Source organism: Hemicordylus capensis, chromosome 3, assembly GCF_027244095.1.
Source record: "Hemicordylus capensis ecotype Gifberg chromosome 3, rHemCap1.1.pri, whole genome shotgun sequence".
In the NCBI taxonomy this organism is placed as follows: Eukaryota; Metazoa; Chordata; class Lepidosauria; order Squamata; family Cordylidae; genus Hemicordylus; species Hemicordylus capensis.
In genome coordinates this window covers 272,840,281-272,854,285 of record NC_069659.1, presented here as the reverse complement: position 1 = coordinate 272,854,285, position 14,005 = coordinate 272,840,281, and the positions used below count along the sequence as shown (strand labels likewise).

General features: G+C 44.3%; 1 protein-coding gene across 9 annotated transcripts in view; it reads left to right on the top strand.

The window, feature by feature from the left end:
- TDRD1 (tudor domain containing 1) overlaps nucleotides 1-14,005 on the top strand; it is a 123,648-nt gene that overhangs the window by 37,528 nt on the left and 72,115 nt on the right. For all 9 annotated transcript variants that reach the window (XM_053312702.1, XM_053312700.1, XM_053312694.1 and 6 more), the window contains 2 exons: nucleotides 2,568-2,672; nucleotides 2,939-3,115. In XM_053312702.1, coding sequence (XP_053168677.1) covers nucleotides 2,568-2,672; nucleotides 2,939-3,115 — 282 coding nt within the window. The remainder of the gene's footprint in view (nucleotides 1-2,567; nucleotides 2,673-2,938; nucleotides 3,116-14,005) is intronic.

The following is a 14,005-nucleotide window of genomic DNA, read 5'->3' as shown; positions in this document are numbered from 1 at the left end:
TTTTCATGGCGGCTACAGATTTAGAAGAAGTTGAGGGATCAGCCGCATGGCTTTTAAAGGCCCTAATCTGATCCCTCTTTGCATTTAGACAATCCCTGTCGGACCATGCCTTGGATATAGAATTAGAGGCATAACTAAAATTAGAATGGGATTTGGTCAAAACTGGAAAAATAAGCATCATAATGTTCTGGTAACTAGAGAGGATACTCTCATCTCCTTGAGGGTCAACCGCCCTGAGCCATTTTTGGAAGGGCAGTATAGGAATCGAATAAATAAATAATGAGGTTAATATAGCTTCACCATAGACACGAGCTTCCTTGGAGTTCAATATTAGTGAAAGTTGGGTGGAACACTTTTCTGTCCACTTGGCTCTAACAGTCCCATGGAGCGAACTATCTTCTAGGTAAATTGGGCTAGTTAAACAAAGACAGAGTTCTAGGGGGGAATGGTCACTTTCAGGGCGCGGCAGTACCCTGAAGGAACTGGCATAAAGGACTAGGTTACAAGATATGATCATATAATCAATCAGGGAAGGCTGCATACCGATCCAGTGGAAAACTGAGCTGGGAAATCAGTGATAACCGAACCATTAAGTAGATGAAGATCTTCCCTATTGCATAATAACAGGATAAACCCTCGCCTATCCTTAGAATGTCTTAAAAGTAGGGGAGGAGGGAGGGGGTTGCCAACAACCGTTACACACACCTACCAGGGATCCCCCACCTCCTCACCCAACAAAACGGGTGCCTTCTTCACCTGGACCTACCTCTTCTATGCCTGACAGTGTGGTGGATCCGTCCACCTTCCCTTTAGATCTTTGGTGCGTAATTTCAGCAGCACATAAGCCTGCTACGATCAGATCCTACAGCCACAAGTGGACATGTTTTGTAAAATTTCTATAGACTTAAGAAGGTCACTCCTAGAGAGTTGTCCTCCCAACTCATCTGCAACTACCTTCTGTTGCTTAAGGAGTCCAGCCTTAAACTCTCTTCTTTGTGGGTACACCTCGCTGGAAGGATCTAGCTTGAAGAATCTCCGAGGTTCTGCACAAGCGCAAAGCCCAATTCATGTAAGAGCACAGATAACCACTAGAAGAACCCCAGTTACAGGTAAGCAACCTGTCGTTCTCGCTGCTGCTGTATGGAGGGCATCTCAGCAATGGGTTTATGTGTTCCAGAGGCAGGACTATGTTAATTAGCTTGAAGCTTTAAGAGTGAGGGAAAGATAGCCTAACCCAGTTTCTTTAGTCCTGCGACCAGCTCCAGAGACAGCCTTTTCTTTCCTTGTTTATCTAAGGCCTCCTTTTTCTCTCTGAATCTGACTTCTATTTTCCAGCTCTTCCTTCCTTCCTTGCCCTGGGAGAACCTAGCCCAGAGTCTTGGCAGCCGGTGCCTTATAGAACTAGGTGTTGTCTTTTCTCCCCAGTATTCTATCTAGGGATTGCAAGATAACATTTTACAACAGACTCTCACCTGAGGGGCTAGGCTCCTTTTTCAGCCAACCAGACAGTCATGAATTTTAGAGCAGCAGCAGCAGCATCCGCCTCTATAGGCATTCTGGGCATTCGCCACTCTACCCTGTACACTCAAATTCCTTGTATTAGTCTGCTCCTCTGGATCTTACATCTGTTAGATCAGTCTCCTCAGAGTTGTTCCCGCTGAGGTCCAGCATCTCAGTGTAATTCTTGAGTCACATTTTGTCTTTACTAGACACATCTGTCACTTCCAAGTCTTGGCCCACCATACAGGAGGCACAGGAAAGAGGTTTGCAAGGACCCCCCCCCCCCATTTCACAAAGAAGTTCAATGAATGAATAGATGATTTGGCAGGATGGAGAAGATCTGAGCAAGGAGGAGGAGTCTGGATAGAAATGCACGGTGTGGGGTGGGGAATAGAAAGTGAAACCAAAAGTAAACAGAACACATTCATGCAGTCTTGAGGAAACCTTTTCCGAGTGTATCCTCTATTGTAGAAGGAAAATGCCTATCATGGCAGCAGGCCATAAAAGAGACTCGATTTGGGAATATTAGTTCCTGTACCTGTATGTAAGAAAGGCATGCTTGCAAAATGCAAACACTGCAACAGTGAAATGCAGTTCCTGGTTGCCTGAATGAAACAGCATTATGAGAAGTGCCCTTAAAACCTACCTATTTGGCCTGGCCTTCCAGGGTTTTAAATGATTAACTGATTTAAATTGTTGCCCTGTTTTTCGGGGCTTTTAGCTGCTTTATTGGTTTTATTGTGTTTTAATAGTTTGATTTTAATTGTTAATTTGTTCTAATTGTTTATCATGCTGTGAACCGCCCTGAGCCATTTTGGAAGGGCGGTATATAAATCTAATTAATTAATCAATTAATTAATTAATGTGTACCTACCTTCTGAAAATGAAACCTACATGTATCTCTCTATATATAGTAAAGATATATTAGACAAGAATATACTTTTATAGAAAATGATTAAATAGAATCTTACTACTCCTTACTAATTTAAATTGTGGTTTAAATCATTAACATTGAGTCCTTCTGTGAAGTGATTTAAATCATGATTGTAACCATCTGCTTCTAACAGGACAACTTACAATCTGCAAATGCTAACAAAGCAGAAGAAAAAGGCAAGAAAACAATGTTTTCTGATCTGAATACATTAGGGCTTAAAAAAAATACAAAACTAGAGGTAAGATCTGCTACTAACTTGCCCATGTTTGAATTGTTCATTTGAATAGATTGCTAACATTGTTGAATTAGCTTATCCTTCTGATTTATAGTAGTTTTCTGATTTGGGAAAGTTGATACCGTTATTTCATTTCATGTATAATCTAAACGGTGAGGTGATCTCATCTGTTAGAGAAATCAAGTTAAACAGATGATATGCTAATGTGTGAAATGGTGATCACTCTTACTATTGTAGATAAGTCTCTTCTAGTATGGCTTCCTTTTCAGGGCACAGTGACTGATTTCATTAATCCTTGTGAATTCTACATACAAGTCAACTCTCCAGAAGTTCTAAGTAATCTTAACAAACTTAGTGTGAAGCTGAAATACCATTATGGAGTTAGTGAAGATGAATATATTCCTGTCAAAGGGGAAGTTTGTGTGGCAAAATATTCAGTGGATCAGGTAACTGTGTGTTTGTGTACCTTGAAAAGACCAGCTGATTTTAGTAAGCTTTAAATAGCAACTTTTGTTAAGTTTATTACATTTTAAGTTTCATTTAAACAAGTGTAATTGTAGAGTGGACAATAGCCTCTAACTTAGCCAAAGTCAGAATGGGTGGGAATATATCGTCAGTCCCAAGTATTGGTTCTAGACTTCTTTATTCACTACATAAAACTGGAGAGATGTGTTAGCACAGTTAGATACATTTTTTATTTATTGTTAGATTTTTATTCTGCATTTCATTAAAACAATCTCAAGGCGGTTACAAAACTTTTTTAAAATGTAGAACTATAAAGCGGTTATACAATAAAAATATCAAATTAGAATATAAAAATACAAATGAAGTTTACAAAAAACATACACCACGAGATAATAAAGTACAGAGTAGCAGCAACAAAAACACTCATAAAAGCCTGGGTAAAAAGCCAAGATTTCACTTGCTCTCATTACTTGGAAATTTATGTTAGGTTGGTATGGTACCTTGAAATGATTTGTTTTAAAACTGAATAAGTTCGTTCTCATGACCAATACTGGGGCGAGGAGGGAAGGGTTCAACCTACCTTCCCCCAGACGATCGATCTGAATGTATTCAATGCAAGAGCCATGCTGCACAGATCAACAGAGGCCAGGACTTGTTTTCCCGACCTCCAGATATCCCACAACATGTGGGATTCTCCTGTCAGGCGGATGTTTTAGGGCCCCATCTCTGTGTCTCCTCAAGCTGCATGTAGGCTGAGGACATACACAATCCTGGCAGCCAGGTTCAGAGTGCCATTGCACCCTTAACCTTGGCTAAGAGCTGGGCTAAGAATTGGGGTTAGGCTGGGCAGGAACACTGGGATCCATGTGGATCCTGGCGCTCCACATAGGGCTAGCCTGCTTTTTGTCAGTTAAAAATTTTCAAGTGGATTAAATATTTCTGAGGTTTTATATATTGTTAATTTACTGCAGCTGTCTGACATCCAGAGCAGCCTAATGTGGGCAATGCTAATTCCCTTGCACTGCTGCGGACTAGCAGCAAAGCACAGGCAGTTCTGAGTTTTTCACAGAAGTGCAAATACTTTGAGGGGCTTGCCTACTGGGAACACATTGCTTCACTATCAACACATTTCTGGTCTAAAGGGCACTTCTGAAGCGTGGGCGAGCTACCCAAAGTAGGGATTGTCAAAACGTTTCTACTCAAAATTGGCAGTTTCAAGCTTGAAATAAAACGCACTTTTTAAAAAGGGAGACCTGTTTCAAGTTCGAAACAAAACAACCCCGTTTCAATAGAGACATCTCTAGCGCCATTTGGGGGGTCTGTTTTTCCTTTGCTAATTGGCTTTCTGGCAATGGCTTCTGATTGGCTTATGCTGATTGGTTGGCTTGTTATCATACAAATCAGTGTTGTCATGGGCAACTGTGCCCCCATTGGCTGTGGGGAGGGAGGGGAACACTTCTGGGGGACATTTCAAAATGTATTCAAAGGGACTGGGAGGCAAGGAGAGCCTTTGTGCTTTTAAGAGCAGTATTTTTATAAGATAAGGTTTTTAAGAGCAGTATTGTGCTTTTAAAAACCATGGCTTTTAATCTTCAACAAGCTTAGCCTGCACAGGGAATCTGCGTGCTAATACTTGAGTGGTTCCCTCACCCACCCACCCCACCACAGCCCCCTCACCTCAGACTTCTCTCCACCCTCACCTGAGCTGCGCTCCTCCATCCCGTTGCTTGCATCCCCTTCATCCCTCTTGGTCATGGCTGCAGCGTTGCCGGTGCAGATTGGCCAAGCTGCAACCCCCTGACCCCAGATACCTCACCCAAGCCCTGCTCCTCCCCACAGGGGTAGCAGCCGCAGTTGACTGGGCCTTTCCTCACTGCTGCCACCACTATGGCTGCTCGTTCCCCTCAGGACACTGACAGGACCAGGCCCTTCCCTCACCCTTCCTTCTTTCTCTCCCCCCTCCTTCTTTTTTCTTTATCTCTCTCTCCCTTTCTGAGTTAACAGATCTTGTTCATCTTGTTTCTTCATCTAATTCACACAACGGCAGCCCCCTTCTGAAGGGGCTCTTTTCACCCTCATGAGCCCTCTCTTTGCACACTCCTGCCTACTATCCTTTGATAGATAGATAGATCAGTTCCTCTCCTCTACAATCAAGAACATCTTCCAGCCAGTAACAGTTGCATTCCAGCTGACCTTAACCATCACACACTCCTCCCTATCTGCATATTGAATCACCTCAGTGTGTCTGTGCAAACTCTTGTGAGAGCTGCCACACATAGCATTAGCCACAGGTATGCCTTAGAGAATCATAGAGAGAGATTACTGGTTCAAGATCCATTTCTGCCCTCTGGGGCTGATCCCCCCCACCTTTTGTGTTGCCCGATAGGTTTCAGTCCACCTGGACACGAGCACTATTGAGCAAACTGTCATCACTTGGCTTTTCTATTGAATATTTGTCATTATTAGGTTACAATCAAGCCAAGGAGATCCTCAAATAGAGGATTTTGGATATTGCACACCAAAATGATTTAAGCTCAATTTTGGAGACCATAAGAGAGCACCTTGGTTACTTTAGCCGGGAACCTGCTAGCTACCTATTGTCTCTTTCTCTACCCAGCCATCACATAGTTTTTCTCAGAGCAAGATACAATGCCCTACCATCTGCAGTTTTATCTGGAAGGTTTTTTAAAATCCCTTTGGCCAGTCAGATCTGCCCTTGTGGCTCAGGCAAGGTCAAATCTGTCCGCCATGTGCTGTTGTTTTCCTCTTTTTATAATGATAGTCTATGTAATCTTATTCACTGTTCCCTCTAACAGGGATTCCCAGATGTTGTTGACTACAAATCCCAGAATCTCCAGCTGCAATGGCCTTTGCTTGGGGATTATGGGAGTTGTAGTCAACAACATCTGGGAATCCCTCGTGGAGGAAACACTGATCTTATTACTCCCCTGCTATCACACCTCTTTGGCTGAACTGCTGAATTTCATGCCACACTTCTTGCTGATAAGAAACCATCTATCACACTCACAATGATGCCAAATTTTGTGTGGTTGCTGTCAAGATCCATCAAGAGCTAACTTCTGGTTCTATTTCTTAGATGCGGCTACAAAAAGGCTTCTATGCTGGTGTATTTTGTATGACTGAGTTCTTATCTGAATGTAGTATTTTTGGTTTGTATGTACGTCTGATTAATGATTTCAATAAAGCTCTTCATTCCCTCTGTATCACTGGTCCCAAATCCAGGCTCGGGTACAAAGAGTTCTCTCACGTCCCTCGGGACCTGATGGTCCTGGCTCAACTGCTGGAGTTGACTCCATCCCATAGGCATGTTGGCATTTCAGACCCCTACAATGGATGCTCTTACTATATCAGGATCAGATCATGGTGAGGTCACATATGCAGGTCACAGTTTCCCATCCCTACAACATTTTCTCAGGTAGTGGTTGTGTTCAGCTCTCTCTTGGGGCCTTCCCCTCAAGGAATCATACCAAATTCTAATTGCCATAGGTGCAAGCAACAAGGGTTGGGGAGTCCACTACACAAGGTCTATGGATCCCTGCAGAGGTTGCCCACAGCATAAACTGGTTAGAACTGTATGCGGTTTGGCTGGCCCTGTTACAATTCCACCCACTAATCAGACAGTACGTATCGATATGGACAGGCAGTTCTGCCACCAAGATTCCTGCATACAGGCAAGGGGAGACACAGTTCCAATCTTTGATGGAGGAAACTAACCTCATTCTAGCATGGGCAGAACTGCACCTACTTTCCATCAAGGCAGCACATCTGAACGGAGTATACAATGTCACAGCAGATGAGCTGAGTTGCCACAACCTCAACCAGGGAGAATGGAAATGGCACACCAGCATCTTCAAGGAAATTGTTCACCTCTTTGGGCTTCCAATTCTGGACTTCTTCACCATACCAAATAATGCCCAGGTTCCTCTATCAACTGCAGGTTTACTGCAGGTTCCTCTGTCAACTAGCAGAACAAACAGATGCGCTAACATCTCCATGGCCTCAAGGTCTTCTGTACACACTCCCTTTGCTCTGATAAGAAGTGTCATCCAAAAGTTCCGTCAGGAGAAAGCGGATCTTATTCAGATAACCCCATTTTGGCCCCAAAGAGCGTGATTTTCCATTCTAGTAGATATCACAGTAGGCCTCACCATGGCCTATTCCATGAGCAGCTGGTCTTTAAGGGCAGGAAGGGCGTCGCTCCTCCTCCAACAAACAGACTGTACAAACAAACGATCTGTTCTAGTTCCCTCTCTCCTTCTCACTGTCAGAAATCTTACTAGATTTGATTTGACTGCAGTCCCACTGGTGTCCGAGAGTGGATTTTTTCTGTCTCTGTGTGTTGTGTGCAAAGACAAGTTCTAAAGAAATGTGCGTAGCAAGGACGAGTGGCAGACCTGGCGCTCACAAATGCAGTAAATGCTGTACCAAATACTGTCCTATGCAATTAACGTATTCACTCCCCAGAAGAAACCTGTATGCGTTGTTTTTACATAGGTTTTTAAAAAAAACAAAAACTACTGTGGCCGTCAGTATTGCCACTCTCACTTTGCAGAGGATGAGTTTGTGCATGTGCTCCATTTGGCTGGGAAAAGAAGGGAGCAGAAGAAGGGAAGTGTTACTGTTAATAGCGGCAGCAGCTGAAGTGGTTGTGGGGCACAGCTCCTGACTCCACCTCAGCCAAGCTTCCTGGGCAGTATGTAGAACCCACTGGAAGACTGACCAAGCTGGCAGGGGAGGGAGAGATTGATCATGCAGCCCCCTCCTCTGCTCCTTCTCCTTTCTCCCCTATTCTTTCTCCTTTTCTTTCCTCTGGTCTCTGTTTCTGCTTCCTTTCCTTCCTCCTCTGCCCTCACGGCTCCCTGGCAGTTTTGGGCAGCCAGCAACCTGGGCAGGCTCCAGGCATTCTCTGCACACTGCCTGGCTGGTGGTTTGGGGTGAATTTAGCACCATGATGCACCCCAGAGTCACTTCAGTGGCTGCCTGCTGCTGAGAGAAGGGGTTGCTATTTAAGAGTGAAACCGGGCTTCTCTGTGCAGATGCTCTTGCTCAGTGGCCAGGAGTTGGGCGCAGCGGCGTAGCTAGGGAAGAGAGGGCCTGTGTTTGCCCCTCTCTTTGGTTAAGAGAGGACGGGGAGAAAGATGGTGGTAGAAAGATTGGCTGGCTGAGTTCAAGGAGCTGCAGGCTGCAGAGGACCTTCATTATCCTGCACAAGGGGTGGGGGGAGAAGCTCTAGCAGAAGACTTCCTTGGCTCTCCCTTCCTGCTTTTCTCTCTCTGTCGACTGAGCGGTGGATGCCTTTCCTTAACTCTCTTCCTCACCCCCACCCCAAAGTAGGCTAGTGGCTACTGGGTTCGGCATTGCTGTCATTGCCCAAATAGGTGAGCTTGTCTTTCATAGCCCCGTCTTTCCTCTGCCGTCTTGACAGAGGTGGACTTTGCAGAGTCTGGCTGAGACTGTTGGTAGAGAATAGTTATCTGAGAGCATGTTTTGTGCACAGTACCTGTTTGTAAATGCAAGGCTTTATTTTGTACAATTCACACACTTCTCTGCCTGTATCTTAGCAGCAAATATTACACAAAACCTGATGCATATTATTTCCAATAATATTTCTTGGAAATTAAAATATAATTGATATATTTATGCAGGTCTTGATAGGTACAATTCAGCTTTTTAACTATGAAAGCTCTCACTCAACGAAGTGCATTTTCAGTTTTGTCAGTTTAAGAGATGGCCTTCCCATCCTCAGTGGCTATCTTGACCCTGTTTTCAGTATGTGCTTGGTAACAACTATTGTATTGTTGTCTGTCACAAAAATGAAGCACTAATGGTTTTCTTGGAGGATGCTTCCTGCCCTAAACATTAAATGAGGTTAGGGTGCTCAGTTTCATCTTCTGTAAAAGGCAGATAAACTGCTTTCAGAGAGCTGGAGATTTTAAGTGTGACTATGAAAGGAACAAAGTCTTCAAGAATTTTGAATCTGTTTTCAGCAGGAGGAAAGAAGGTCTCTGAGCGCAGGCAGATTGTATGCCATGGTAAGCCTGGAATCAGATTGGGGTGGCAATGTGGATGAGGTGGGCAGAAAAGATAAGCTGAAGGTTGAAGACTGCATCTTGTTCTGGAGAATATGTGAGTGATGGAGTGCCTTTGAGCATGGACAGAGTATATTCCATACTGTCCTACTCTCTGTGCCCCCCCCCCAGCCCCAGTGACCACCAGCCACCACTGGCTTATTCCAAATTGTCCAGACCTCCTCACACAGGGACCTCTCTGGGACCCAGACCCTTCATGTCTTCAGCTTCACATGTGGAGACTGAGAGGCACATTCTAGCTGCTACACTTCAGTCATTCAAGACACCATTCTGAGACACCAGGTGGCCTTCCACTACAAGAATCTACCAGACCACCTGGGTGGTTTTTATTCACTGGTGCAAAAGCTGTAGTATCAATCATTTAAGAGCTAGCATCCCTCAAATTCTGAAGTTTTTGCAGGTGAGTCTGGACAAGAGATCAAAACCTAGTACCCTTAGAAGACAGGTCTTGGGTCTTGTCTCTGTCCCCCACTCGTCATCCAGGCCTCTGTTAGCATCACATTCACACATAAAGAGGTTTTTATATGGGGCTGCAAACATCTTTGCCCATAGTGCATAGATTCCACTCTTGGAACCTTAACAAGATAGTGAACTCAAATCAGTTTATCTTAAGATGCTCTCCTACAGGGTTCTCTTAATAGCCATAACTTAGGCTAGAAGAATTTCTGCTATTGATCCAAAAGCATCTGTGCTTACAGCCTGACTTGGTGGTTCTAAAGACTGAGCTTACCTTCAGCCCTAAAGTTAATACTGCATTCCACAGCAACCAGGATATTATCCTGCATTCTTTCTGTCCTCCAGAGCACCCTCAAGAAAAAATATGGCACAACTACATGTTAGAAGAGCTTTAAAAACATACATCAGGCACACCAAGGAACGTCATCAATCAGACTCACTTCTTGTCTTTCCTTCCACTATCAGCACAAAGGTCTCCACAGCCACACTTGCCTGGTGGATCAGAGCCTGCATTATCTTGGCTTATGAAGCACTGTCTCTTCATCCCCCAGGAAGGATTGCAGCTCACTCAACCAGAACCACTTCAACTTCTGCTGCTTTTGGTGCTAACGCCTCTCTGAAATACGTAGAGCAGCAACATGGCCTTCTATCACTCCTTTTGTCAAGCACTACAAGCTTCATGTGTATGAGTCGGTGCAAGCAGCATTTGGCAGTACTGTCTTGCAACAGGTGGTCCAGGCATAAATTCTTCCCTTTTTAACCTCTTACCACTCTGGTACATCCCGTCTAATGGATACCGTCCTACACTTAGGAGGAAAGGAACATTGGTAGACTTGCCATGAAGGGTATTTTCTCCTTGGTGTACAAAGGTATCCAGCCGTGTGTGTGTGTGTGTGGCTTTTGGTGGGGTGGGTTGAGTGGGGAGGTTCTTTCCTGGTGTATTACAATCTCAATTGGCCAAGCAGGAGAACATCTATCACTTTGTTCTGTGTATTGTATATAGTTATGCTGTGTTTATAACACATGGTTCTTGCCTTCTTAACAGCTTGTGGTTGTTTTGTCTGCTGAAAGTTAATGTTTTTTCTGTATTCTCTCGGAGCTCTTTCCATCCCTTGCCAGTCCTGGAACTGGGAGGTGCCTACTCCCAGGGCATCATGGGACATTCAGTCCTGTCTGGGAGCAGCTGGATAGCACAGTCATTCTAATGGATACCCTCATACACTGAAGAGAAACTACCCTTAACAGTAAGTCTAACAATGTTCTTTTTTGGTGATTGCTGTGATGAGCTCCATGTGTGCTTGAGACTAATTTCTACTTCACTCACTGCTCTGCAGTCTTCATTGCAAGGTGTACTCAGTCAAAATGTGGCTGAAGTTGCTCTAGTTGAGCTTATGGCTCTGCTTATGGCTCTGCTTATGGCTCTGCTTGCTGCTAAGTAAAGGTGCTGCTGTGGTAGTTGTTGCAATGCTAGGAAGTAATGTAAGGAGTCATAATTGTGTGTGAAAACATCACTTGTGCCAACAGTGTTACTACAGCACAGGCACTGTGGCTGGCAGTGGATTTTGGGTCAGTGATTCTTTTTTGGACATTACTGGACTGTGTTTAAATGTGTTTTCTCTGTTGGGAGGGACATATTCCCTTTTACCATATGCTTCTGCAATGTTTTTCCAGTCAGGGTTACAGAATGCATTGCAAATTGCAATGCAAAATTTGTGTATGCTCACTCTGTGAGTGCAGCTACTTCCTGCCATGGCTGAAACACTTGAAACATTTTGAGTTTTTTCATTGAAATGGCCAGTTCGGCTGCTGTTTTGACTAAATGTTCTGACAGTTTTGCCTTCTGTTTCGTGCTCAAAACAAATGGAAAATCAGTTTCATGCCCATCCCTAGCTCAAAAGTATTTATTTTCTTGTGTAAGATGGCCCATACTTCCCTGTGAGCCCACAGAAGCATCAGGGGAATGTCATCTCCTGCCTTAAGCTGTTCTGGATGTTAGCCACTGTCTGTTGAATGTGCAGTTCAGTGCTATAGATTTATGCAATTAACATTCTTAAGTATATGTCTCAAAGGACAGGGTGGCAAGGATTAAATGGAACTTGGAATGTCTTAAAACTGTAAGCACATAATTACTGGTATGATAGATCATAACTGATGTGAAAGGATGGAGTGGGCTTTGGTCCTCCTGGGTTCTCATTGGTCCTATCACTTGGAAGAATAAGATAAAATAGATTGCCTAAGCCGACCTCCACTACTTCAAAAGCAGGGCTCAGGAAATCTACTCGTCTGTGATAAGTGAAAAATGATGCCTGATGAATAATGTACCAGCTTAGCTCGAGGAACCATCTGATGAGTTAAAAAAAATTTCTAGCTGTTGAATGAAGCCAGTATTTCTTGACCTCTGCTCAAAGGTCTTGCAGGAATGGACTCCCTGTGAGATTGCCAGTATACATTGAAGTAGATGAGAGAAATCTGAATGGAAATGTAGAAAAAAGTAGCAGATCTCTGTAGGGGTCCATGGTCCCTTACAACTGGGTCTTCTGTAGCTGCGCAGTAGGACCTCGGAAGAATCTTTAGCTCCGTTTAGGCACTCATTGGCCATTTTATTTATGTATTTATTGAGTTTATGTACCACCTTTCATTAAAACAATCCCAAGGTAGATCTCACAGAAAAAATAAAACAAGACTGTAAAAATACACAAAATATTAAGCTAAAATATAAAAACATCATTATTTATAATAATAATAAATACGCCTTTAAGGTATCGGCCTACAAAGCCGGCTGTAGGGTCTGATTTCTTGGCTGACTCTGGACTGATTTTTGGATTCAGTTATGTCTAACCCTAAATATTTTTAAAGATGCATTACTTGTAAGGGCACAGTGCCCTCCACCGATGGGTATTCTGATTGTCTCATCTGCCTCGGTGACTCGCACAATACTAGTATGCACAAAGTGTGTTTATCTTTAAAAAGAAAAGCAACCTAAGTTGGGAACTTTGCCTCAAGGCTTCTTTGTATGAGAATATTCTCTGGCTGGGGATGCCAAGACAGTCCTCCATCCCTGCCAAAAACTACGGCACCTGCCCGGTCAGCACCATCGGTGTCAACCTCAACAGCTTCGGCACCATCAACTTCGGAGTCTTCTACTTTTAAAAAGCCTTAGGAAAGAGGGCACAAGCTATTGTACAAATATAAGTATGATTGCCATTTCTCCGTGTCAGGAGAGCCTCACAAGAAAAAAGAGAAATACTCTCCTTCTATGACCTCAACAGCCTTGGTGCCGGATAGGTCTGAATCGACAACGGGCTTGGCATCGAAGGGCTCTACTCCATCGGCAAAGACACCATCGCCTTCATCGGCTCAGCCTGATACTTCCTATTCTCCTCATTCATCATCCTACAACTACAGGCCTGTCTCCAACCTTCCATGGCTGGGAAGGTAATTGAGAGGGTGGTGGCCTCCCAGCTCCAGACAGTCTTGGAGGAAACTGATTATCTTGACCCATTTCAAACTCGCTTTCGGGCTGGCTATGGGGTGGAGGCTGCCTTGGTTGGCCTGATAGATGATCTCCAGTTGGAAATGGACAGAGGAAGTGTGACTCAGTTGGTCCTTCTAGACCTCTTGGTGGCTTTCGATACTATCGACCATAGTATCCTTCTGGAGCGTCTGAGGGGGTTGGGAATTGGAGGCACTGCTTTGCAGTGGTTCCGCTCCTACCTCTTGGGCAGGTTCCAGATGGTGTCGCTTGGAGACCGCTGTTCTTCAAAATCTGAACTCTTGTATGGTGTGCCCCTGGGCTCCATATTGTCTCCAATGTTGTTTAACATCTACATGAAACTGCTGGGAGAAATCATCAGGAGATTTGGTGCAGAGTGCTATCAGTATGCTGATGACACCCAAATCTATTTCTCCATGTCAGCCTCATCGGGAGAGGGTAAAACCTCCCTAAATGCCTGCCTGGAGTCGGAAATGGGCTGGATGAGTGATAACAAACAGACTGAATCCGGCTAAGACGGAGGTACTCATTGTGCGGGGTCGGAATTCGAGAGATGGTTTTGATCTGCTAGTTCTGGATGGGGTCACACTTCCCCAGAAGGAATAGGTATGCAGTCTAGGGGTACTTCTGGATCCGAGCCTCTCCCTGGTCTCCCAGGTTGAGGCGGTGGCCAGAGGTACCTTCTATCAGCTTCAGCTGATACGCCAGCTGTGTCCATTTCTTGGGGTGAATGACCTCAAAACAGTGGTACATCTGGTAACCTCCAGACTGGATTACTGTAATGCGCTCTATGTGGAGCTGCCCTTGTACGG